Source organism: Empidonax traillii, unplaced genomic scaffold (assembly GCF_003031625.1).
Source record: "Empidonax traillii isolate 1590-97213 ecotype Southwest subspecies unplaced genomic scaffold, ASM303162v1 scaffold416:size516265, whole genome shotgun sequence".
Taxonomy (NCBI): Eukaryota; Metazoa; Chordata; class Aves; order Passeriformes; family Tyrannidae; genus Empidonax; species Empidonax traillii.
In genome coordinates, this window is record NW_020955609.1 from 381,519 (window position 1) to 409,361 (window position 27,843).

Genomic DNA, 27,843 nt, shown 5'->3' on the forward strand with positions numbered 1-27,843 from the left:
CTGCTTTGAAGCTAGAGAAGCACTACATATTGTCTTGTTGGTTTCTGACTTCAAGCAATTCTTTTCTTCCATTTCCTCCTATTTTTAGCATCTGAAGGCTGAAATTTTACAATATGCTATTGCTCTTTTATTTTTTTCCCCAGGAACAAATGTCAGCACATCAAAAGCTCACTGCTTTTAGTGTGTGTCACTTGAGATCACTGGGGAAAAAAATACTTTGTAAATCTCCTTATTGAATCATTAACCGTGGGCGCTACTATGAATAGTTTTCACAAAAGTTCTGAGATCAGTCATTTGAGCATCACTTCACTGCTAAGTAAAATCCATAAAAGCTCTCAGCACTGAACAAGGGGACTAAAAATAAACATTATCACAAAGGTGAAGAGGTATGCAATCAAAACATTTCTCATGTATGTAGCTTTTGTATGTGTTTTGATAGATACACCTTTTTATCATTTGCAGTGAAAATACCTGTACACGCTCACATACACATATACTTGCATTGCTCATCTCCTCCCTGTTTAGATGCCAGTCTTAAATCTTCCAGACCTGAAATGCATTCTGCAGCAATCCAGTCCTCTCAAACAACCATACAGTAGTTGTTTGTTAGAAAAACAACTCTCAATTTCTAGGAAAATGGTTCATACCATCTTTGTGATACTGAGTTAGCAAGAAGAAGGGGATGTGGGGTCACTGCTGACACATTTGGCAGACACAGGCAAAGCCCACAGTAGCTCCCCTGCTGCACTGGGTGCTGCCACAGAATTTCACCTTCAGTGTATGCAGCTATGTCATGCACATGTGGCTGTGGACAGGGTCAGTCTCTTCACAGTATATACAGCTACAACTCCTATACAGTCTGCAACACAAAGGATATATTAAAGAGTTAGAAGGACTCTTCAATAATTACCTTTCCCGCCACCTGGCCAGAGATGTTCACTGAGGTGTCCAATTTGATGCACCTCTGGGAAGGGTGTGATAAACAGACAGACCTCAACAGATTTGGCAGGAACAGCCAGTACATGTTTGCCAGAATTTTGTTCAGTTTGCCATTCAAGTTTGTGTGTAATGCAATAGGGAAATCAAATATATTGAACATTTAAAACAGGACTGCTAAATTGCCACCTAGTGGTCTTGTAATGAAGCTAATGTCTCCAGCATGCTTATCTGGGAGAAAAAATATCAGTGTGAGTTATGTATTTTTGTCAGGGTGTTTACTGATGCCATGCATGTAGCATGGCTGGAGTGGAAGGGTAGCAGGGCACAACTTCTGAACCAATAAAACACAGGACCATTGGGGCTGCTGGGGCACCAGAGGCAGCTTGTGCAGGACTTAGACATTAACAGGGAATTTCTGAGCTGGTCAGAAAGCCTGTGCATAGGGTGAAAAATGCTGCCAAATACAAGCCTTAGTCTGTTATCTATACTACTTCTTAATCTTTCCCTTTTTAACAAAAAAACCCAGAACAAACAAACAAACAAAAGGTAAATAATTTGATATAAAAGGAAATAAAATATTTTCTGATTGTTGGTAAATGAGTAAAAAGTTAAGATTTTTGTCCTTCTGAGGCTCAACCAGAGAGCTGATTGTGGTCTTTCAGTAACTGAAGGGGGCTTGCAAAAACTGGAGAGGAACTTCTTACAAGACTGCTGAGTCAGAGAACAAGGGGTATTGGCTTTAAACTGAAAGATGGCAGGTTTAGATTGGATATTAGGAAGAAATTCTTTACTGTGAGGGTGGTGAGGACTGGAACAAGTTGCCCAGAGAAGCTGTGGATGTCCCATCCTTTCAAGTGTTCAAGGCGAGGTTGGATGGGGCTCTGAGCACTTTGTTCTGCTGGGATATTCTCCCACCTTGTAGTATCACTCTGGCTGAGTCATATGTTCAGCAGTATGTGCTGTTTACACAGAGCCAAGCACACAAGAAACAATGATGAAGCACATGTGGAACAGTAAGTTTTGCAGTTGTGCTTTTGTGATTAGTCATGTGGGTCTGCCCAGAAGCTACAAAAAGAGACTAAAAATAATCTTCCATATGATGAACTGCAATAGCAAAGTCTCTGGGGATTAATGCATCCTCTATCATTTTACCAATAATCAGCTTGGGGTGCACTGGATGGTGTGTTGACAAAGCTGATGCTCACAGGAGATGGAGGCGGTAGAGGCCTCCTGTTAAGAACCAGTCCTGGAGCGGGGGCTGCCGGCTACATCTCTGGGAGGACACATCAGTTGTTTCAGAGATAAGTCAGAGATAATTCAGTCCATGGCAGCAGAATCCAAATGATTCATCTTCCTCCTCCATCCCATCCCCTGCTGGGACCTAGTGCAGTTAGTGACTGAAGAAGAAACATCAGCTCTGGAAGACAGACTGAGAACCCTTATTGCATGTTTACTGAGGTCCTAAGTAGTGTAAGGTGTCACTAGTATTGGTTCAAGGATGCTGCATAAACTGAAAGCTTAACCTTGACCAAAACACAGCCCCTTGCAGACAGATGTATCCTTGATTAAAGTGTTGGCACTTCTTGTGCCTCTTCTCCCCTTGAGATGAACTGAAAGCCCTGTAAGTAAAGGTCATTGCTTCTCACAGAATATGAGATGAGACAGGTCAGGAAAGATGAAGAGGAAAAAAAAAAAAAAAAACCAGGGCAAGGGATATCACTTGGGTAGCAATAAAATTCCATTGTTGACATAAATGTTGTCTTCCTACACTTCACATTTTGTGACTAAAGTACAACTCACCATATAAAGCACCATATATAGTTCTGGTTTTCCTTTCATATCACTTTTGGCCTGATTGACTTTAATTTGTTTTAAGATACAATCTGTTTTTTTTTGGTTTGGTTCTGGTTTTTTTTTTGTTTTGGTTTGGTTTTTTGGTGGGTTTGTTTGTTTGTTTGTTTGTTTTGGGGGGTTCATTTGTTTTGCATTCACCTATTATTCTTTTAATTTGTTTCACTTAATTTGTACTTTGTTCTTGTTCAGGATTGATTCAGTGAAATTTATACCTTGTTTCTCTTTGTTTCAGACTTGATTTGTACAATGTTTTGTTTTAAACAAGTATCTATTGTTTCACTAGTGTCGGACCTCACTCTATTAACTTAATCATATTTTATTCAATGAAGTTCTCTGTAGGGTGAATAGTTATCTAAACTGATTAACTTTTTTTTTTTTTTTTTTGTAAAACTACAGCTTCCCTTCTTTTAGTTGTTATGGGAGCACAATAACAGAGGAAGCTGTAAACACACTCTGCAAACTGATGTGCCACTAATCCAAAGTATTTATTATAGTAAAAAGACATTCAACTGAAAGTCAGATTACTCCTTAATGTACTCAAGGTGATTTGATCTTTAAGGAGTATACAATAAAGTGGGAAAGGTAATCAATACAATACTGTCTGAGAAACTGCAGGTTTAACTGCATACCTATTGTCAATAAAATTATCCAGGGACAGAATGCCTCATAAATGCAACCAGCTTTTTCAAAAAATAAATGCCCTGTTGCAAACCTGAGAACTGGTAAGCCACAACAAAGAATCTAGATGGCAATTACTCACTTGAACTTTAATGTGTGCCATGAGCTTCCATTTCCCCCAGCCTCTCCCGAGTTAGTTTCTTCAGGGTTTATTAGAATTGGCTTTGATTAAGGGATTTACCATAGAGTCAATCTGTCACTATTCTGCTATCCCAGTAGCCTCCTGAGTTCTCAGATTCTGTTCAAATTGCCATGCCAAATGGCAACAACATAGTTCTGGAAGACATTTGATTTCTGGGGCCTTATGCCTGCCTTAGGTAATACAGAATGCCTTCAAATACATCTCTTGTCAACTTTTGCTGCTCTTTCCAGGTAAGAAGTTCTAGATCCTTCTGTCTTCATCCCCACAAATAGCCACAGTAAATGGCTTGAGAGCATGTTAGATGGGTCATTCAGTACATTTTTATTTGATCTATATATATACATTTACAAAACCACCAAATGCTTCCAGTAGGAAGAAAGCATCATCCAGTGTTACTGTGCCAGCATCGAGTAAGTGAAATAACTATTCAGCTGGCACACAGAGAGAACATGTAGTGGGGAGAACTTACTTGCATTGGCTCTGAAATAGTATACTATTTCAGTCTTGTCTTTGTCTTATAGGGCTATGCAGTTTTTACTCAGTACAGAACAGTCAGACTGAACTTATGCCCCTCCTAAAAAACCAAACTGGTCATACCTAAAGATATGCTGTGAGGCAAGCTATGTACACTAACCGTTGTGGCAGAAAGCTACCTTAAGACTTTTAAAATGAAGTACAGTTAGGCACTTAAAAATGGACCATAGCTTTCTTGGCCTGTTGGCATATCCCAGGTTAACTGCCAAAGCAGGACTTTCACAGGAATTTCTTTGAGAGATCCTAAAGACTTGAGCAGGATACTCACAGCAACAGAACAATTGTGATCCAAAATAAAATTGTTCTCTGAGTATATAGAATGGTTCTCAGTCAAAGGGATGGGAAAAGTAACCAGAATACAGTGGTTTTTTAAAATAATTTTCAATAAAAATTTGTGTGGGTGAAACTAGATTGACCTTTTATAAGCAAGAGTTATTTTTATTTATTCATTGTTTATTTTCACTATGTTTGTGTCTCTCACCTCCAGGAATAAAAACACTGAAGTCAATTCCCTTCTGCCTTTCTTTATATGGAGCTGGTATTTATAATGAGCCTCCAGTCAGCTCTGTCATGTTAAAATGAACTTTCTAAATTATTGTTGTTCGCCTGATTTCACAATCAGCCCTTTGCAACCCACAACACTGTCACTAACAATCTAACCAAAGGCAAAAATTTCTTTAATGTCTAGATCAGTTTATGTTGAATAATCTCAACACCTTTCAGCAGCAGTAGTATTTAAATACAGCTGGAGTGGAACAAAACAGAATGTCTGAATTCTCAAAAAGCCTCACGCATCCACTCTTCCTTCTCCCCTGCTGGAATTCTGTAAGTTATAAATGATGTGGGCTCTTTTCATGTCTTGCTAATATTTACTGTCTTGCCTTGGGTGTAAAGGTTAAAAACTTTTGAGGTGGATGGTCTTTGACACAGGAAAGTGACTTCTCTGTTAGAAAGACATATTTAACAATTCTATATTTAACAACTTAGGTCAAGAAAAAATATCCATTTATCTAGCATCTATCTGCTGTCTTTTTGATAGATAGAGAATAAAAACTATTTTTACATTACATGAATAAAATGTAATGTGACCAGAAATGGTGCCTTTACTTGCAGCTTGAAGTCCATTTCCAGTTACCACTTCATATATACTTAAGTTTTTTTCATTTATAATTCTACTTAGAGTTTTTCAAAGAAAGACAGTATCAGGTAGATAGGATTGCGGGGAAAGGGGAGGTCAGGGTAGGGAAAGAGATTGCCTATGTCAATTCTCTCTTCATCATCTTTTCAATCACCTTTTCATCTCCTGTCCTAAAAAAAATGACAATCTTCACAAAACACTATCTGGTCCTCTTTGTGCAATGATACACAGGGCTAAATCGTGAACAAGACATGTATTTTACTTTTAGTCCTATGACAGAGCAATTCAGAGTACAATCTGACTTAGGCTCTGCTTCAGCACTGGCAGGATTTTTTACCTATTCCAAGGGAGTACAGCTCGCTCACAACAGGGCTGCGAGAGCTTTGTCCTCTTTGAAGCAGCTCTGAATAAAGCCTCAACGGCTTGCCAAAAGAATTATCAAAACTGTAGGTCGCTAGAAAAGCTCTGTGACTGAGCTTTTGTAGGGAACGAAAGGAAGCACACCTAACCGTTAATTCCCGTTTTCCCAGTACTTTAACTTGCCATAAAGGTTGTGGACCACCAGAGGGCATTACATGCCTCAAAAAAAAAAAAAATGCAGATTGGTAAACAATTTGAAAGCAAAGGGAAATTCTTCTTCTAGCCTTCTTAGGATATTGGACATTTCATATTACTAATCAGAAGCTGTTTACAAACAGAACTATCCCAAGCACAGTGTCTATCGGGTATTTCTCAACTGGTCTTTCATTCCAGTAGCTTATTTACTGGGAAAATAGTTCTCACTTGTAAACAAAGAGTGAAAATAAACTGTGAAGACATATTTTCCCTTCTTGACAGCTGAATCTGAGAAAAAACTAAGAGCATGTTGATTTTTCACCTATTAATTGCATAGTTTTAGGTTTCTTTTGTCCTATTCCTTAGCTAACACTCTGCAGGCTTTTCCTACTTTGTGAGCCATGTGTTTACATGGATTTTCCTTTCCTAGCATCAAGTAATACAGAAGTCCATCAGCTGAGGGGCCAGCATTTTGCATATCATTAGTTACAGAAATACGGCACAGCTAGGAGTACATTTGTCCTTTAAAAATTATATTAGAAAAATATGTTTTCATTTTTACAAGTCTGCAATCTTGTCTAAGGACTCTGAACATTTTACCTCAAACAACATGTAGACAGCCTCTAAATTTATACCTATGAACTGTAACTTTCTATGAATCAAGAAAAATTACTGTGTCACTAAAATGGAAAGAAAATAAACAGAAAAGACCAAGAAAACAGCATTTCTCATAATTCTGTACGTTTCTGTGCAGCTTTGCATTGCAACTGCATTAACATTGACTGGTTATTTTCCCAAGGCCTGAGAGTTTTAGCAGCACTTGGAATGATCCCTTAGCTTCACATATGAAAACAACTTTATTGCCCATTTCAATATTCAAAACTAAGTTATCTTTTTTTTTTTTTTTACCAATTTTATTGTATTTCTATTCTGATAGAAATAGGGTCTTCAGGCAAAGAAATAAAAAAGGTGAGTTCACGTACTAATGTACCAATGCATAATTATATGTTACCAGATAACCTAATATACACTTCTTCAGTGTAGCATACTAGCAATTTTCTAGAATGGTCTTAAATAAATAAATAAATAAATAAATAAATGTGTGTAAACAATCTTTTTTAATTGAACCTAGCAATGTTTGGAATCATCTATATTTCTAAAATGCAGTAAAGCTAAAGATTACTGAATAAACTATGTAAGATAATACATTTCTTTTTACAAAAATACTGAATTATCATTGAAGTTGTTGATTAAACTTTGTGTTGCAAGAAAAGAAAAAATCTAAAATGCGCATAAGTCATCAAATAGGAAGAATAGAAAGTAATTTCATCAGTGGAACTTACTTTTACACAAGGATGTAAAGAATACAGCAGCCAAAACTTTTTATTATACAAAGCATCCAGCTTTCCAAGTTAGTAGATGACTGCTTAACTTTGTATCTTAGAATGTAAACATAGCATAATAGTTATTTGTTTCTTTACAAGGCAGGGCTATGTGCAATGACTCACACCTACTGCTTGGAGAACAGAGGCCCATGTGGTCGTTTTCAAGGTGGTTTTCAGCATATCATTACTGGGTAGGATGTACTCGCCTGTTAATCCATTGTGAGTTTGCTTCCTTATTTCAATATTGGCATATTTTATTAATATGTATATCAGAAATCTAAGACTTAAAAGTACAATGTTTGCATTTTAAGTCCAGTCCTAAAATTAAAATACTATTTCCTTCTGCTTCAGTGGATTAGAAGAAAAACGCCTCTCAGAGAAAAGCATAAATGCCCAGAGCCATGTCCACAAATGACTCACTGACACTTTGTGTACACTTTCCTTCTGCTTGTTTCAGAACTCAGAAAAATACTTTGTTGGTCAGAGATGAGGGAAGACCTTGTGCAGCTGATCTTGAAACGATCTCAACTTTCAGCATTATCTAGGCTGCTCTATGAACAGGAGAGACTGTGCTAGGAAGCAAAGGCTAATTGGTCTTGAAAGCAGCTGTCCTGATAGGTAGAATATATATTGATAAGAAACTATGGGGCAGTATTAATTCAAATTCTAAGGCTACTAAGGACAGTATTTGAGTTGTGAGTCTCTAATGCAAACAAAAACTGCTTTGAGTTTAAGCAGACTGTGACTGCTACCCACAAAGCCTGTAAGTCACTGAACTAGAACTTGGCTCAAAACCCATGTCTGGATATGGGCCCTGCAGTCCCGTGCTATGCTGCTAAAAAAAGTTATGCAGGTGCTCTGAAATTTGAGCCACCAAAGTCAAGGAGGCTGCTCGCAGGAATAAGAAAGAATATCTTCTTTTTCATGTTGGAAGGAAGAGATGGAAGGAAGCCTTCAAAACATCTTTTATTTCTTACTACTTTTGCTGACACTTGACTCTTTTTTCTATTAATGTCAACTGTGGTATCACAGTGTAACCTGGGTGGCATGCAAAGAAGTTAATTAGCCTCATGCGAGCCAAAGGTTCTTAGGTAAAAACTTCTGCAGAAATTATAAAGAAATATTAAGTATGCATGTAGTAAATTTTCATTTGTATCTAAACCAGTAATTAATTTACTGAAAAGTTATGCTCTCTAACCAAAAGGATGGCTTCCATCAAGTGTTGTGAATTGTTATTGTTACTATATGCTTATCAGATCTATGTCTTATGAATGTGTTTAGGGCCACTATTTTTTGTTTGTTTTGCTTTTGACACAATTGGGTTTTTTCTTTAGATAAACAACAGATAGAAGGGAGTGACTAAAAATCATCCCAGATTACAGAAAAGCCTGGTCGAAAAAAAAAATATTGCCTTAGTCATATGAGGAAAAATATGCTCTCACTAATATTGGTGCAAAGAATAAGAAGTGATGGTCAATGGCAGCAGCTGGAGGGAGTCAAAAAAAGAGGTGAGAGGATAGGAGTCACTCTCATGGTCAAGGAAGAGTTGCCTCTGCATCAACTTGTAAACAAGCACTTTAATCATGTTTGCTACTTCATTAGAATTTGAACAATTCATATTGAAATATGAAAGATGGTTTTATCTCCCTTCTCTTTTATGTAGATCCTGGGCAGCTTTAAGCAAAACACTTCTCATCTGAATGATGAGGATAACAATAATAACATTTCCCTGTCTCAAAGGGTTGATTATGAGATTAAATTAGATAGTCAGATGTTATAGTAATGCATCCCAGTAAATTAAAAAAAAAATCAAAACAAAATAGCCACATTTACATTCTTTTTTAGATACCTACATTTCAAAAATTTTTTTTGGCAATCATAGGCTGTTTGTATGTAAACAAGGAATTTCTGGATAGTTAACCCCAGAAATTTGAAGAACACTTATTGGGAAATAATTCAGCTAGTTGACAGCAGAATTATATAAAGATGAGGCTATTAAATTATTAAATGACCTACACTACAGCTTCTTGTATGCAGTTTTGCAGCTGGAGGAGAAGTGACTGTTAGGATGCTTAGTTTGGTCTCTTCAAAATGTCTACAGTGAGGATCTGGTTTGAAAAGTGATTATGTAAAAATAGCACTTCCTACTCAGCAGATCTGTTCTTGTGCGCTTTAGTGGGGAGAGAGAGAAAAAAGAAAAAATATCACTGCATATCTTCCCTGCTGAGCCACCATATCTCTGGGGGAAAGAAACTGCATTACACTCCAGTTTATGCAACTTCATCAAAATCACTAATTTAAAGCTATAATGTACCTAAGCAAAACCCATCCTTTCAAAATTGTGCCCTTTGAAACCAGATCTGCATAACCTCATTACCTTCAGCTGAATGGAAATGAATGAAATGAAAGGAAATAAACCCTTCAGACTGAAAAATCATGATTGGATTTCCTCCAAGCTTCCTATCATCACCCAAACTAATCAAGCTATTTTCTCCCCAGGTGGAAAATGAACAGAAAGAGAGAGGTGATGATGATTCTTTTTTTAAATATTTGGCAGGTAATCTCAGAGCATGGAGCCCATATGAGTTTCAAGAGGTTACATGAGGACTACAGAAGGCTAATACTATGATTACAGCTGCTAGCACATGGATGTAAGCAATGCAAAAATCAGATTCATGCAGTTTGGCCATCCTGTTACCAGGATTGTCAGACTCCTAGGTGATGGAGTGGGCTTTGCCACTATCGGCTGCTTCCAAAGGATCAATACTTCACAGCAAATGTTCCTCTTCCAGATTTTCAAAAGAAGTCTTTGTCAGCATGATTTTTTTTTCCCCAGAAAGAGGAGATGATGAAGCTCCTTTAAAAAGAAAAAAAAAAAAAAAGTACAATTTTTAACACAGGAAAATGCATACTTAGTATCTGTCTAGAGATTTGAAAGGACACTTTGATCATTCTTGCCAATTACACACCTGTTAGAGGCGAGTATATTTACATATTTAATATTCAGCTAATCTCAGAAATCTTCTTTGATCAAACAGACATGCCATTTATCCTCAAACGCTGTGCCAAAATCTCATCTCTAGATAGCCTAATGTGTGAAGTGATGAATTTGTTTTTAAGTCTTTTACAGAATGTCTTCCATTTTTCACTTCATATAAAACACCTACCCTTTTAACAAGTATATTGCCTCTCTTGAACACTATCTTTAAATATAAAAGAAATCATACCAAAATGGTTCCCTCTGGGTTTTGCCTTTTGACATTTCTTTACTTAGAAAACTTCTGAGAAGGAAAATTATTGGTATAATGCTTGCAGACACAATCCTTTTCTAAATGAACAGAAATATCTAGATATTTCTCCTTCCCATCTGTGACACATTCAAGTTTGCCTTATAGACAAAGATGCTGAATGACCTTCACTAAGTCCCTGGACCAGTGGACTTAGAAGCTTGACTAGCCCTAGAACTGCAAGTTCTGAGTTAGGGCTCGTGCACAAATTGAAAATGGAAAGATTACTGCCTAAGTTTGAAGGAAAAACCCACATATATTCTGACAGAAACCAGTCCAGCAATACAGGTTTTGCGACAGACTCTGGAGTCAAGTCTTGAGTTTGACATGACAACACCCCCCCCAAAAAAAGCCTTTTTTGTTTGGGGTTTTTTATTATTAAATTGTGTTCTTACAGAATAAATGTTTTCCAAGCAATGTGTAAGCTTGTAATTCTTTTCTTCTTTGTACCAAGCTTTCTCTTAAATCTCCTAAAAAACCCCACTTACTAAAATAAGAATCCACCTAAGAAACCTTTATTCCACAAAGAGAGAGATGCAAACACAGCATCACAATTCCTCTATGTATTAAGAATGCAGCATTGCTTTAAACTTCAGACTAGATCTTCGAGATCTTTCAAGCATGGTCTACATGCTTACTGAAGTACCAGGCACTCCTCTCCTTACAGTACCAGGCATTCTAACAGTAGAGGGTTAAGACCTCTGGCAAGTAAGGCATGCAGTCTGATAACAACACCATAATATATCTGGAGCCACTAGCAGAAAAGCACTACTTGCTTTTATTTTTTTTTTTAGAGTCCTAAAATTGAACTACCAATTGAGGCTAGGGCCACTCATCACCAGTATGCCTCATTAGTGGCATTTGGTGTTTGAAGGAATAACTGATTTTGTACAATTATTTTCAGGGTACAAGGTGCAACTGTATGGACTTATTTAAGCGTGGACTACAGTGCTCAATAATCTATAAGATGCAAAATAGGCAATGAAAATATTGCAGAGAAACAGAAGAAATTCTCTTTCAGAGAGCGTAGCAACCTTTTCTAGAAACTTAGAAATATTCTGGAGGTCATAAATCATAAATTTTCTTACCAACTATTAGATCAGTAAACAGTAGAACTTACTACAAGGATGCAAATAATAATCTTAAAAATTTACAGAGCTAAAAGTAAATACCTTTTAGCAAGAAGACTATTTTTCTTTCCACATCCCTAGATTTTTTACTCTTTTCCTTTAGTCATAAGACTCATTTTCTTTGGAAATGTTTTTTCTACCTGGGATAAATTTGTAGAAACTGATTTACTGAGAAGAATTCTGACACTTTCCTGGCAACTTGCAATGATGGCTGGTGAAAGCAGCTTAATTTTGCTGTAGAAAAAATTTGCAAAAACTCATGAAAATAGCTTTTGAACTCATCCAAACGTCATACCCTTAAAGACAAATCTAAATAGAAATTTTTATTTTTTCTCACTTGAGGAACCCCATGGTATACTGTCTATACAGCTTAATAATAAAGTTGGGGGTTTTTGTTTTGTTTTGTTTTCATCAAAGAAAAAAAAACACACACACTGTCTTTAAGCCTTATTTTTCTGGTAAAGCTGCCTAAACTGAATATCTGTCATATAATTTTGCCAGGAGATTGTTTTGCTTCTAGAAATTTCACCCTGAAGTCTACAAAGTAAGGACTTGATAAGATCCATCAAGAATTAAAAACCAAAAATGCTGGGTATCCCTGTTTTGCCCAATTCCCCACAGTCAGACACAAGCAAGTAAAGGAGGTTCCAAAGAAAAGCCAACATCTCTGTCCCTGCATGTCATGAATTACAGATCACTCTCCTTTGCCTTGTAAAAAATGTAGGGCTTGTAGTACAAAAGCTACCAGAGGACACTACCAGTATTTCAGGTTCTCTACAGCAGCAGGAAACTTGTTGTGCTTAGGGAAACTCAGCAGTACCACAACCCAGCTATTTCTCCTACATCATGGCATTTTGGTTTTTGTTTTGGTAAGCGTTTCAGTCCTGAAAAGAAAGTCCACAACAAATTTGCATGCAACAAAGCAGTATGTTGGGGACTTGAAACTGTGTCTATCTGACAAAATTCATCCTCAGTGCAATGCTTTTTATATCCCCTGTCTTGATAGTTAATTTCTTAAATAAACTTTAGAAGCTTTTCATTTAAATTCTTCATGGGTATAACCTGCTAAAGGTGCTTCAGATGACAACTTAATAAAGGCTGATCTTGTGAAAACAGAACAGAACAAGATGACAAGAAATTAGAGTACTATTCTTGGTTTTCTATATTTTTTTCTAATTCTGAGAAATTTGTTTAACTTTGCTGTACTTCACTGTACTCTAAGGATAATGATACATGCCTATTCTACAGAGATCTGGGAAAATAATTACCTTTACATTTCAAAGCTATGGGAATGAAAAGTATCATTACTTCACTGTTATTTAATTGCATTAAAAATTACCCTTCAGCTTTCATTAAAGTCTTTGGTATTTAATATAACAAAAGTGAGCCAAAATAATGAAGGCCACAGACCTTTATTTTCTCTATGGGTAAAGGTGTTTACTTACATGAATTGATTGGCAGAGCAAAGTCTTTTCAGAGAAACAGCCTATCTTCTTTTTGAAGGAGGAAGAACCCCTATCAGATGTGTATCACCAGTTTAGTTTAGGTTCTTCCCAGCCTTTCTGTAGTGTTTCAGATCTGGGAGCTTTTGGGTTCTGTGAGCACTTTAATAAGAAAAATAACCTAAAAATAATCTAAAGAAATCAAGCTCTCTGGTCTTAATATCCCAGATGGAATGAGAACAACAGTTGGATGCTGACTAAACACAAACCTCTCTGCAGTATTTTAATAAAATTTCCTCAATACTCTGCTGACATAAATAAGGTATTTCAAATAATTTCTTATTAAAAATAAATCTTTTGACAGATCTAAGAGCCCACTGAAAATTAATAACAATTATGAGTAGTGCAACATAACTCCCCCCTTCCTTTGCTCTAACCAATGAACTGTGTTTCTGAAAGCAATTTCTGCAAAATCAAAAGAGCTGTCAGCAGAAAGATGACTACATCACTAAGGTCAGAAGCTATACAGGATCTTTTAAAAGGGAACATTGTGATGGCTGAGCTACACAGGTAAGATGCAGTAATAAACCCACGTAATGATATCACCCTTCCCCAAAGAATTTACATTCTGTGACTAGGCAGATGAAAAAGTGAAGATATTTTGGATGTTATTGTACTTTGCACCAACACCATCTTTGGTGTTACTGATCCATGTGACTATTGGGAAAAAAAGTGTGCTAGAATAACCCTAAGAATATTTAAATACTAGCCCTCAAGAAATAAATTTATCGGAGATATTTTTTTTTCTCGCTCTCTAAATATATTTAAAGCTGTTATGGCTTCAGATTAAAAGTATGTATTAAGTTGGTTTGAAATTTTGGAAGCGGGTTATAACAGATCAGATTTACATCCTAGCACACTAGGGTGTGCTCATCCTAGCACATCCTTAGATCATGACTCACTAAGATGGCAACATTATTGGAATGCCAGGTCCCTAACTTTATGTTTCCACGTCTTTTTTCTGTGAAATGAAGAGTGTATATCCTCTAACTATAAGTCTTCAGACATTACTGTCCCCTGCAGCTCTGACTCACAAATCAAGTACTTATTACAGTCTGGACTCTCAGTATCTCACTTGTGTTTTGATTCCTCAGTTCTGATTGCAATGAATGCTGAAACTCTTCTGCAACAATTAAATTATTTTAAAAGCCATACAAACACTACAACCATATAATTAGTTTGTTTTTGTTGCAGAAAACTAATTAGCCTGTGAATAAATTAATTCTAATGTTTGATGGAGGTCAGTGAATGAATTACATGAAAGGTCTGTAAAACTTCTTTTACATTTAATTACCAGAACAAAGATGAGCTACTGTTACCTTCTGAAATGATCCTTCCTGGCTGCAGGGTAGAAAGTCAGAATAAAGAAAGGTAGTACATTGACTTTCGTAATGTCTGTGATAAAAATGAATGACCATGAAAAGAGCAACCATAGAAGAGCAACCAGGCTGGGGAAGGGCCTTGAACACAAGTCCTGTGAGGAGAGGCTGAGGGAGCTGGGGTTGTTTAACCTGGAGAAGAGAACGCTCAGGGGAGACCTCATCACTCTCTACAACTACCTGAGAGGGGACTGTAGCCAAATGGAGATTGGTCTCTTCTCCCAGGCAACTATCAGTAAGACAAGAGGGCATGGACTCAAGCTCTGCCAGGGGAGGTTTAGGTTAGATGTTAGGAAGAAATTCTTTACAGAGAGGGTAATCAGGCATCGGAATGGGCTTCCCAGGGAGGTGGATGTGGCACTTAGTGCCATGGTCTAGTAACTGTGGTGATAGTGGATCAAGGGTTGGACTTGATGATCTCAGAGGTCCTTTCCAACCCATCTGATTCTGATTCTATGATTCTAATGAAAAAAGCCTCAGGGCCACCTGCCTAGATGAACTTGCAACAGCAGCATACTCTCAATACACAAGGAATTAAAGCTACTCTGACAGTCAAGGTCTAAAGGGCCCAAAAGTTGCAAGCAAAAAGTTTCACAGAAATTTTTAAGGATCTGGGATAAAGCTGCATTAAACAATATCTAAAGCTGCTTCTGTGTCATAACAGAGTAGAAAAAATCCTAAACTAGAATCCAAGAAAGCATGACATTTGTAAAATTATTCAGAACTCTTAGATATCTATGATGAATCTCCTATTGTGGCTTTCTAAAATCTGTTCCTTGCGAATTATTCCAGAAAATAAGATGCCTCTACTCTCTCCTCTTCACAGCTGAGGTTCGGGAAACTACTGCTACTTTTTTTTCTTTTATACATCTAAAAATTCATCTAAAGATTCTGGCAACTTTTGGAAGGCAGAATACTATCATAAAAGACACAAAGAGCAGTGCAGTAGCCTTCATCTAATTTTTTTAGTGTTAAAAGATGTGTATGAACAAAGTGCAGCAAGATTAAATAGCCTGAGTTTGTTTTGCTACTGCATGTATTGTATACCTATATATCTGTATACCTATAATTGAAGAAACACCATGAATCCAGTTGTATACCAAATAATTTTATTTGTCATACAAGTTTTAGCTACACGCTTATTTACGTGCTTATTTACATGCTGGGTAGTGCCTTGTGACTTCTATTGCTCTAGAGCTTTAAAACCATTTGGATGCTACTCTATTCATAGGTCTTAATCACTAACTTTGTGTTCATTATGGGTCCAGTTTGCTATTATATGCCAAAAATTCAAGTTTATTCAAGTGAAAAAAGTACATCGATAAAAAGTATCAGTTATTTTCACAGAATGGGTCAGGTTGGGAGGGACCACTGGAGGTCATCCAGTTCAACCTCTCTGTTCAAACAGGGTTCTCTCAAGCACATTAATGCAGGATTGTGTCCAGACAGCTTTTGAACATCTCCAGAGGAGGAGACTCCACAGCCTCTCTGGGCAACCTGTTCCTTTCTATGCCTTCTCACAGAAAGGAAAGTCCTTGAGCTTCATTTCCTATTCTGCAGCTTAAGCCTTCTTTCTAGAGAACAGCAGTGTTCAATCAGCAGAACTCTGCAATTACCAACTACATGGAAGCCAAAGTGAGATTTGAGTGTAAACTTTGTTCACTAATCTAAGTTGATGTTGCCACAGTCTAAATATGCACATTTACCTGACACAGCCAGATTTAACTGTGATCTAGAATATGCTTTGAGTTCCATTTTTTCAATAGGAAATAGTTATGTGAAGCTCTGAAACACCTAAAAATTACCTACAGGCTTAAAAAAAAAAAAAAAAAAAAAAAGAAGGCAAATAGAAATAAATAGAGGGGCATTATCTAATATTAGCATGTCATTTCCTACACACTTTAAAACATTTTTATGAGTGCAGATTCCAATTTATTATATCCCAGAATATGCAAAAAAAGCACATCAATTCACTTAAACACAGTTCATACCTTGGGGGAAGAAAACGAGGTTTATATTATCGTTGCATTTTTGCCTCCTTCAGTAGCAGGCTATTAAGTCATACAAAGACAAATTTAGCATATAAAAGAATTATGTTCTTTTTCTTTAATGTAATGAGATAATAATGAGATTTCAATTGTTTCAGGATCAGATTCTGCCACTGTTATAATGCATAGCATACTGTTAGCAGAAAATATTTATACTTTTCTAACTCAGGGTCTGCTGAACACTTTCTTGCCAGTGAAGGGCTCAACATGCACGCAAGAAGAAACACTATGTATGACTTGTGTCACCCCACTGATTTCAGGCTGTTACCTTACTTGAGAAGTTGTAACTTGGCAGAGTAATTTTCACACTCTCATACTGTGTGTTTTCAATGTACTTTTTTTCTTTTCATGTAATTGTGTGAAAAATTAGATATTGGGTAAAAGAGTTAAAGGCAATAACCCCTATGAAGCTTTACAGTCTTTTGTTGCCAAATATTTGATTAGCTTTTTTATTTCTTTAGGTTAGTAGAAAACTGAGAACTGCCAGGAATCAAGACGACACATAGAAGCATGTAATGGTCTGGGTTGGAAGGGAACTTACAGATCATCTAATCCAACTTCCCTGCCATGGGCAGGGACACCTTCCACTAGACCAGGTTGCCCAGAGCCCCATCCAACCTGGCCTTGAACACTGCCAGGGATGGGGCATCCACAGCTTCTCTGGCAGCTTCTTCCAGTGTCTCACCATAATACAATCTTTCACATGATTTAAAGGGTGGAGATTTAGGCACTTACTCAGATATTCTGGAGTGCAAAATGCTCAGTCCTGCAGCTACACCCAAGAACAAGTTGGCTTTAACAAGATGTTTCACTATTACCAATATGCAGTAAGGAGAAAACACTGGTCTTTGGCATTAACTCAAAGCTTAACACAAGCACTAGTCTGCTTACTTGTCCTTGTCTTGCACATTAAGATATATGCATTAGTCCAAATAAAACAAATGAGAGAGTTCACAAACCTATGACTTATCACAGCAGTTAGATACAGAATTTTTATCAGAGACTAAATGGCTACCTGAGCTCTTCTGAAACTATTGGACATTTTTTAACTTGGCATACCTTAAACATGACTAATCCATAAAATCTTAATCTGATTATGATACTCTGTACTTACGTATTCACTGCAAAGCTTGGTCTGCCAAGTTATGTCATTTAAGAGCTTCATTTGGGCTTGATCATTTGCAAAGCTCAGTATCACGGTCGAATGCACCAAGAGGCTGTAGAAGTCCTGATAAGACTCCACTTGTGAGCCCATGGCCTCAGAAGACTCATTTAGCCTCAGGCTGCTCTATCCTGTAGGTGTTACCTACAATACTCATCCCCACACTGCTGGTCTGGCTTGTTGCCTTGCTTTTGCCATATGATCCGTTCATAAGATCTATTGCTATAACCACCCTGCTCTGCTTATTCAGCTTAGGTGCAATTGGATTGTGTCCTGGCAACCAGGGCACTGCTCATCCTGTGCTGTGGCTGCTCTCAGCTCCTGGTTCATCTTTAACCTTCAAGTCCTGCTCTTGCTGCTCCCGGGCACTCAGTAGCCACCATTCCTGTTAAAAGTGGATCTCTTTTACAAGTGAGGTACCTGAAAGCATTCAGCATATCATGCAAACAGCTGCGCATGGAGCAACTCAAGTCTACCACTCAGTATTAGCATACTCAGTTGCAAGGTTTGCCTTCAATATCTTGCTCTTTTTTCCCACTTTAGCTGCTCTGCTTTTCAGAACTTTTCAAAATGTGCTAGTAACTCTTCCTCCGAGGTGCACATGCAAGGGTGCTCTGCCTGGAATGGGGTAAACCAACTCAAACAATGCCCTATTTGCAGAGCTACCAGTGGTGCTGAATAATGCTAAAACCAGTCTGGCTCATCAATCCCAAAGTTAGTCATCCTGATGGTGACACGAAGATGTGGTAGACCTGGTGAAATATACAGATAAAGGAATAAACAAGCAATACTACTGAAAACTTATCTAAAGCTGCTAAGCTGATACAGGTGGCCTGGAGATGTATGACTAACAGTATACTATTACTAAAGCCCAGTCCCAAATTTTAACGGCAGTGTCTTCTCGGAGTGTATTGTATGGAGATTTCTCCCTGGAGTGGGGATGTGCTCAAGGATATTCCTTGAGGCTGAGCAAAAGAGATTTACCCATGGTAATTGGCATGGGTGAGTAACATCAATCTCTACTTATTGTTTTTGCTAGCTTTGAGTTTTAACTTAATTGCTTCAATATTGTTTCACAGTGCACTATAATAGTTATTATAGCTCCCCTATTTTGTAGTGCATAATTATGATTGAGATCTTTTTGTCTAATCATTACCATAATAAAGAATATATAGGTTTATGTGTGTGTGTGTGTGTGTGTGTGTGTGTGGTTTGCCATCCTTAATCCTGCAGGATAAAGATGTACAAAGGTTCAATCACACCTATGTAATCCTTTAGACACAAACTGTTGACAAAATCTGGGGCTAAGATGGGATCCAGCTGCACCCAGGCTCCTCTCTGAGAAGTTTAGAAAGCAAGGGAGTCCTTTCTGCACCCTGTAAATGAGCAGCAGCAGGGCTTTATTAATAAACTTTGTCTGAAGCTCCCACTGTGCCCACTACAAGGGTCTAGATGTGATTTGTATGAGAACAGCAGACAGCAGAAAAGATCTTGCCACTAATGCTAGTAGAAACAGCTGGAGAAATGGCCAAAGAGAGACTTGTGCAGCCAAAAAGAAAAATGCACATTGTTCCCCACAGCCACAGTCAATTAATTGATTTCCATGACAGTATCTTACCTAGTAAAAATCTCAAAATTTTTATCTTTCTCACCACTGCTCCAACAGCCAGAGGAATAAAACAGGGGTGAATCCTCAAGGCATTTAATTTCTCCTACTATATACCTAAAACCACAGATGAGGGACTGTAGGAAAGCACTCTAATTAACTGGTTGAGATCTGTTCTCAAGATGTAAAGAGATACTTTACATCTCTCCTAACAATCTATTTTCATATAACTTACTAAATAATGTGCTCCTCAGACACAGTTATGAAGTTTCACTTTTACTGCCCCAGCCATCTGCACATATATCAAAGATTTAATAATAGTAAACTACATCATCCAAAAAGCAAAAACAAGTAAAAAAAAAAAAAAAAAAGGTGGTAAACCTCTGCCAAATTTGGAGAAAAATATCAATTGTTTTTTTTGGAAAGCATCAGGAGTTTGCAGGAGGCTAAAAGAAAAGATTATGTTCTGTTAGAAGACCTTTAAAGAGCAATCTGCATGCTGCATCTTAAGCACAAATCCTGGTAAGCCTTTGGATATAATGTATTATTTGTCCACTTCTCATAAAAATTAATTAAAATGTAGAATATAATATTATATGAACTAAAAAATTACATCAATTTCAGTCATCTCTGTATAAGAAATTGTTTACTTGACTTTCTGATAGTCTGTTGACAAAGGATGGTTTTATACAGTCTGAAAGAAGACTAAGTTAACGTCTCTAATCACTCAATTCTTTGAAGAGATTTAAATTCTCTTAGAAAAAAAAAAAAAGAGTTAACCTTTTCAATTTGCCACAATATTAAATTTCTTAGAAATGAAACTACAAGCATTTTTTGACTCAGTTACAGCATGCAGATAGCTTGCCTTATCTTTCCTACCTAAAAATAAAAGCCACATGTAAGAAATCGAGCATTTAGAAACTATTAGGTATCTAAGTAATCAGATGTTCTTAAAAGCCTCTGAAATTATGGCATGTAGGACAGCTGACTATCATTAACAGGGCTAGTAATAGTGTATTATCAGACCAAATAGAGAACAGAAGCTCTACAAGTTAAATTTTAATACATTATAAATTAAATTACATATTCTTCCATGTTCGATCAATAAAAATCAGGCAAAAATAAAGTGAAAACATTTATTATTTTCAGAATATTTTTTTGCTACTATTTAAAATACAAAATAGAGCAACTTCCTTTCAATATGACTCATTCAAGGGAAGCTCATAGACTGTCTTCAAACTAGTAATCATGGTTGCATATAATTTTTCTTGGTTCGAAGGACTATGTTCCTTCTAAAAAAAGAACATTACAAATTTAGAAAAACACCCTATTCGTTTAAGAAAAGGTTGACATAAAGAGTCTGTTGTTGACTCACTGTCAGCTACATCTAGAGACAAATCAACATATTTCCATGGAGAATGTCTCGTGCTTGCAGTTTACAATCAATGAGGAGGACAGGAGTGAGAATATATGACACTTTTTACTTACATATTAATTTTGTACCCTAATATATGTCTGAGAGAATTTACAAATGGTCAAAAGCAGAAATACTGAAGGAAGACATTTCTTTTCCCATCACAGGCCGTGGAGAAATAAAAAAGAAGTAATATACATGAAACCTAAAAGACAGACACTTTTCTTAGTATCAAATTCTAAACGATTTTTTAAATATTTGATTGTGTGACTAGCTTTTTAGCATGTCAACCATTATACATATGTGCTCAGTTGATTATACTGACAAACAAAATATGGTTATAAACTTAGCAGTGACTACAGGCCACTAGAATCTTTCTGTTGCTACAACCTCAGGCTTGTTCCTAACAGAGGAAAAAAACATAAAGGCGCACGCAAGAAATTGAAAAAATAATCAGAAGACGATTAATCATGAGAAACACATCCTTAGGACCAATGCCTATTTGCATCTTTTAAGTTAAAATATGTGTTTCTTTGTTGTGGTTTTTTTTTTTTTTCCCCCTAGTATGTGCTTTCAGTATTTTAAAAACTTAACTGAGGACAGCTTATGTTCTGACAACTAAAATACTTGTAGCTCTGTGCCATGCTTTGTCCACAGCCAGGAGCACTCTCAACAATTGCTCCATGGGTGCTGAGAGTTCTAACACCACCTTAGCAGAGGATTGTCAAGAGGAAAAAGCCTCATGCACTCTCCTAACCAGATGTATGCAGGCATATCAGCTTTGGTGATTACAACTTCTATTCCTCCTTACCCGGGGCATCAAAAGATGTTTTTGCTACTATTGTATCACATTTCTTTTAATAAAATTGATAAAAGTTGTGACCACTTGAATGGACCATGAGAGGTAGGATGCACAGATAGATTACAGGAATCTCAAATAAATGTATGTAACTCAAACCCCAACACATTTTGTTTGGAACTGATTTGGTGTGCTTCAGAGGAGCACACTGCAATCACGAGGTACATGTTGTGTAACACTGTTCAATTACTTAATGCAATTCATGTTTGCAAAGACTGTATTCAAAATCTACAGCAATAAAAATCTCTAGTCTTAAAAACTCCAAATGCTATAGTGAGGTTACAGTAAGAAACTGCCTTTTTGAATGGGGCTAGAGTGTGCTGATCTAAAAGAAAAAGTGGCAAGTAAGTCCTAAAGACCAGCAGGAATACTTTATGAAGTGATCCAGCAAACAGACAAAGCCTGTAGTAAATGATGATTTACTCCTTTTAAAGATGCTTTTTTCAATCAACTAGCTCCGAAGCTTTTGGAAACATTATTCTGATTCAAAGCTTGATTAACATACAACCACTTTTATATAAAACAGCTATGCTGGGTTTGTTTATCCAAATTGCAGATTACCAAGGTTGAAGATGCAGAAACACTATAGCTTGCATATGTGGATCTTACCAGTCTCACAGGTGAAATCTTTCACGTCTCACCTGTCAAAGCCAATTTTGCACCATGCAAATGTGACTTAACTACTTCTAGAGCCAGGCCACATGGGAAAGAAGTGCAGTTGCAGAGCTGTGTAGCCAGTTTCAGAGGTTCACATCAACAGCCTGCAGAGCCAGGCTGATGTTTCACTACCCCCACTGGGACTGGAGGTTACAATCCAACATGTGACTCTGCAGTCAGACCAGTCCTTCACCGCTTAACGACGAGTGAATTCATTCTTTATGTGCAACTGAAAGGACTCAGCTTGGGTTTGGAACTCTATAGGGGATAATCCAGTTCCCTTCTTAACATAAAGCTTTGGAAATAGCATGATGATTGCTGGATACAGATGAGAGCCGCAGAAGGCACACCCAAATATCTGAGAGTAAAGAATGAAAAAATAAAACATTTTAAAAATGACAGATATGCCAAACATTAGGGCCAAAACAGAAATTTTACCTTAGCCTTATGGATCTGGTTATCTATTTATATATCCATGGCTTTTTGATTGTAACATATTCCACATTTGTTCATCTCTCTTTCACTGCTCTATTGGAGGATTATTTTATATGGGCTTTCTGGACTACATGCAGACATAACATTACACGCAGTTTTATTTTTTTTTATTTGATTTCTTGGCCTTCAGAAAGCATCAGTTTAAAAATTCAGGCAGAAGTAACTTACAGCAAAGAAGATTCTGATTCTTTAGATCTCAGGGCTACCATCTTATTTTTTCTCAAGCTGATTGAATCTCTATATAAATAGATACTAGTATGACAAATGTGGTTGAAGAAGTCAAGTGACATTCAAAATATGTCTTCAGATGTTTGTCAGTAGGGAAAATGAATGGCAGGTAACCCACAGAACAGTAAATATCCATAATTAAAACAGCTACATTAGAATATGTTTCTATGCCTTTTCACACAGCACCTTTTTCATTCACCTAAAAAATAAAAGCCAAGGCAAAAAGGGAAAGACAGAATGAAAAACTGCCAGAAAAATCTGGTTTCATTTACAACAGAAGAAAAGCAGAATCAGAAAACGATCACTGCTTCAAAATGACATTGAGTTATGAGTATTTTCTAAAAAGCTTTTCAACCTAAAAAAGCATGCAATAGCTAATGAAATAACTAATTAGAAATAGAGCTAAGGTGTAGGTCTCTAATACTCTCATCCTTACATAAACCTTCCAGAACTGGTATGGACAATCCAAACCTTAAAAAATCAAACAACACATTATACTGTCACAGCTTTATTAAAATTACACTGTATTGCAAAGCATAAAATAATATTTTAAACACTATCAGCAAAAGCACCAAAAATTTTACAGATTTAAGCTTTCTTAAATTAAAAAAATGGCATCTATCTCTAAAAATAAATGTTAGAGAAAAATAGTTGTTTTGTACGTTTTCTGTAGCATTTGAAAATGTTATTCAATACTACAGAAAGTAAAGTTGAAACTGACTCATATCAAAGCACCCTAAATGCAATGATATGTAAACAGTTTTCATTAATTAAGGAGATGTGCAAAAAATATAATCAGTGCAAACAACACATCAGTTGCTAGCTTTATGCTAATAGGATTGCATTCAAGGAATGTAACTTGCACACTCTACTCTTAAGCTACTGCCATTATTATATGCTGTTTTAGTCTAAGGAACAGTTTTTTCTACATAAATAAGAAATTAAATACACATAACGACTCAAGACATATGACAGGATCTTTATTTGAAATGGTTTCCCTTAAAAATTGTTATGCATATCTAATTTTCTGCTTATTAGGGTAACAGGTAAATCTAAATAATTAATCTTAATGATCCCGATAGCAAATTTCAAATTTCTCTAAAAAATGGCAGTCTTGAGTGGTTTTCTTACTAGACATCTGAATATTACAACCTTCACTAGGAGCAGAGAATGAAGACATACTGGAGTCTTCCACCTAGTTCAGACTTTCCTTATTTGAATTATCATGAAAAAACAATACAGTATCAGGACAGAACACTGAAAAAGTAAATTATGCTTAAATTTGCAGAGACAGTAAAACAACCCCAAACTTCCACAGCATATTTAATATTTGGGGGCACTTTAGCCTATACAGCTCATTGTTTCATGAGGATGAAGGAATGTTCCCTGTGCTTCAGTTAAGAAGCAGGTTCCATTATTTCAATGCATTCAGTTAACAAGTGGGAAACATGGGTTTTGAACTTAGCAAGTTTATACAGAGCTTAGATGGGCTGTCACGTAATACTTTAACTTTTTTTGAGATTATTAACTTACATTCCAATGAAAACAAAGGTTTCCCAAATGATGCACATCTCGAATTTAAAATAATGTGACAATAAATATTTTTCACATCAAGATGCAGAAGATACATACTGCATCAGAAAATGCATACCTTACTTTTGTTTTGACAATGGATGAGAGGAATTAGAGCAGATTTAGAGAACTGTACACGCTTGAGTAGACCTTTATGATGAAGCCTCTTCTCAGCTCTGAAGGGAGATGGCACAATGATGTTCCTAACTGGATATCCATGTCTCCTGTAAATTGAAAAAAAAAAAAAAAAAAAAAAAAGATATAATTTCAAGCATAACATGCTCATTTAAATGGGAAAAAAGATATCTGAAGAACTGTTTTGAAATTGAATGGGGAAAATATGGCCATAATGTCTGTCCTGATTAAGTGTAAACCTTGTCTGACAGGTGATGAGCATGTGTTGGTCAGGCACAAGAATACCTAGGATGAGATGGAAAGAGAAGGAATGAAATACAGGACACTCTCATACATACAACAGGTAGGGAATTATACACACTTATTACATCTAACTAAGAATTATTATTAAAAAAAATTTAATACTCAAAACCAGCAAAAGTTATTCAAGTTTACTACCTGAAGGCAAGGCATATTTCAATGTAAAAATGGAATTTGTTTATTCTTCCCCCTACTCCTCTCATTCAAGGGCCATCACTTACATCAATAAGAGTGGCAGTTTGAAGAACTATTTGAATTCCTCAGTCCAACAAAAAAAAAAGCTTTCTCAGTCAGAGCCTAACAGAACCTCCCCCTTATGTTGCCAATTATCTCCACCTCAGTTGTTGCCATCTACAATCATAGTGTGTTGCAGGTATTATACTAATTCCCTCCCCAAACAGAGTAATACTCACTCCTGGCCTCTTACCAGTTATACTTTCATGTCCTTCATTTCTCAGGGCTTTTATTTAGAAATCCTGCTCCACCAGTACTTAAACTTTGGCTAAAGCTCAAAAGTTTATGCCTCTCAACTAAATTTCACAATACACTCAATGCTTACACCACTCCAAAGTAAATTATCATTATAAATGTCACCAAATTATCTAAATTACTGTATTAGTTTAACATCCACCCTAGATCTTCAGGTTTTCACATCCAGTAGCCTGAAATTCTTAAACACTACACCTTTTGCCTGATCATTCAGTGAATATGAACTTACTGCTCCACAAGTGTGAATATCATCCCTTTTCTGATACTGACTGCAGGCATTTCTCATTCCTTTCCTCAGTGAAACCAGATTATCCAAGCTGCTGCAAGTCCTGACACCTGTACACTTTCTAATTCTTCCAAACATCAGCAGAGCCTACTTTCCACACTGACTCCCCAAATCTCTCATCATTCCTCCAGGTCAAAATCATGAGATGATGCCTGAAAAACCTCAGCTGACACCAGGGCTCAGAATGACCCAACACTTTATCACCTTGAGCTTCTCTAGTCTGTACTGGGGCCCTGCGCTGTCTCAGCTTCCACTTACTCCCCATCTATTCCATTCCACAGTATTTCTTCCTTTCCCAAATTCGTAGAATCATAGAATATCCTGAGTTGGAAGGGACCCACAAGGATCATCGAAGTCCCAACTCCTGGGCTTTCATAGGACCACCTCAAGAATCACACTTTGGGCTTCAGATTGTTATCCAAACACTTCCCGAAATCTGTCAGGCGTGGTGCCATAATCACTCCCTTGGGTAGCCTGTTCCACTTCCCAACAACCCTCTAGTGAAGAACCTTTTCCAAATATCCAACCTAAGCCTCCTGATGACACAGCCTCACGACTTTCCCTCGGGTCCTTCACTCACTGACAACTATCTCCAAAATCATTGGGAATAACAGAACCCTCTAACACTGTCTTTTCAGCGTTAGAAAGCAAGGCATTACTTTATTTGCAGCACTGGGTGTGCATGTGGCCAACAAGAATCCTGGCTCCATACAGATACCAACACATTACTCTTCCACCTATTTGTACATTTTTAACAAAGAATGAAATTAATGTTTATTGGTTCCAAATTACATTAATTATTATTCTATCCACTACTGGTTATCAATCTCTCGTTGCTTATACTATTTAGTTAATACTTTTAGTCTTTTAGCATTTTTTTATTCCGGTAGGAATTTTCTGCCACAAATACTGAGCTTTTGTTAGTCTTCTCTGTTATCTGCTGCTTTCTGCAAAAGGTCCTTGTTTCCAGATGTCCATCTTCAACATACATCTTTCTCTCACGGGTTTTGTTCATTGAAGCATATCAAGGTTAACATCAACAAAACTTACAATTTTAGTACTTTTCCCAAGCTAGGTCTCACAAAAGTTGCTTATGACAGTTTTTTGCTATAGGTTGGCTAAAAGTAATTTAAGACCTAACACACAACCTATGATCAATTTAAACAACTAATTAAAATGTTAAATTGAACGCATTACAAAATATTAGAAAAGTTGTATCATTATAAAAAACCGGTCAGTGCCTGCCCCTCCATTTCCCATGGAAGTTGTAGACTGCTGTGAGGTGTCCCCTCGGCTTCCACTTCTCCAGGCTGAACAAACCAAGTGACCTCAGTTACTCATGTGACTTGTCGCCTAGACCCTTCACCACCTTTGTAGCCCTCCTTTGGACATTTCCTAACACTTCTAGTAATTCCTCTGAGCTTCTCCTGTGATCTCTTCTGCCTTCATGTAGCTTTGCAAACTATCTTTCAGAGCATCGGCAACAACAAAGCCCGAGGGCCTCCCTCTCGGTGCGCGGAACTTTCCGCCGCCCGCTGCGAGCGGCCCTACGAACGGGACCCCGCAGAGACACCGCGCCAGGCCATGCGAGGAAGGCGAGAGCGGGGCTGTTCCGGGCGGACAGCGGGGGCACCTTCCGCGTGTTTTTCAATCCGGGCCTCCGGCGCAGCCCCCGCCGCCGCCCCGCCCCCCGCGGCCCGCCCGCCCGCGCGACACCACGGTCCTGTTTTCCATCCTCAGCCGCACACGGGAGACAAGTGGTGACGGCGACACGGGATTCGCCAGGATTTTCCAGGGACTTCCAGGGCTGCCCAGCCCGGCTGGGGGGGGGGGTTTGGAAGCAGCGCCCGTGCCGGGCCCCGCCGCGCGCCCTCGGGGCGGCCGGTGACGAGCGCCGCGAGCGCTGGCCTCCCATTGGCTGCGGCCGCGGCTCGTTGCGGCCAATCAGGGCGCGGGACGGAGCGGCGCTGCTAGCTCGCCCTCGCCGAGCGCACGGCCGCGAGCGCGGGGGGCGGGGTCACGTGACGCTGTGTTTACATCCTCTCAGCTGTCGGGGCCCGCCCCCTGTC

The 27,843-nt window shown here is 37.7% G+C and overlaps 1 protein-coding gene across 8 annotated transcripts; it reads right to left on the reverse strand.

Moving 5' to 3' along the window:
* Nucleotides 1–667: 667 nt before the first annotated feature.
* On the reverse strand, nt 668–27,830 carry LOC114062542. Of its 8 annotated transcripts, none has more exons than XR_003572410.1 (5): nt 27,408–27,647; nt 24,644–24,788; nt 9,924–10,082; nt 2,145–2,320; nt 668–859 (listed from the first exon to the last, which is right to left on the reverse strand). XR_003572410.1 is itself a non-coding variant. In XM_027894099.1 (4 exons), the coding sequence occupies exons 1-4, from the start codon at nt 27,687–27,689 to the stop codon at nt 10,038–10,040; spliced, it is 540 nt and encodes a 179-aa protein (XP_027749900.1). In that variant the 5' UTR covers nt 27,690–27,830; the 3' UTR covers nt 9,301–10,037. The 8 variants fall into 8 exon arrangements, 3 of the variants coding, with proteins under 3 accessions (XP_027749900.1, XP_027749901.1, XP_027749899.1); XR_003572406.1 differs by lacking the exons at nt 668–859; nt 2,145–2,320; nt 9,924–10,082 and adding exons at nt 18,394–18,485; nt 22,708–23,191; nt 26,712–26,779 and having other exon boundaries at nt 27,408–27,830; XM_027894099.1 differs by lacking the exons at nt 668–859; nt 2,145–2,320 and adding an exon at nt 26,712–26,779 and having other exon boundaries at nt 9,301–10,082; nt 27,408–27,830.
* Nucleotides 27,831–27,843: the final 13 nt, after the last annotated feature.

What these genes read in the sequence shown, in the direction of transcription:
- LOC114062542 (XM_027894098.1), bottom strand. Translation starts at nt 27,689, where the DNA reads ATGGGAGGCCAGCGCTCGCGGCGCTCGTCACCGGCCGCCCCGAGGGCG. An exon ending in GATTGAAAAACACGCGGAAG is followed by an intron (nt 26,780 to 27,407) that starts GTGCCCCCGCTG and finishes CAATGAACAAAA; the next exon opens with CCCGTGAGAGAAAGATGTAT. An exon ending in CCTTTTGCAGAAAGCAGCAG is followed by an intron (nt 24,789 to 26,711) that starts ATAACAGAGAAG and finishes TTCAATTTACAG; the next exon opens with GAGACATGGATATCCAGTTA.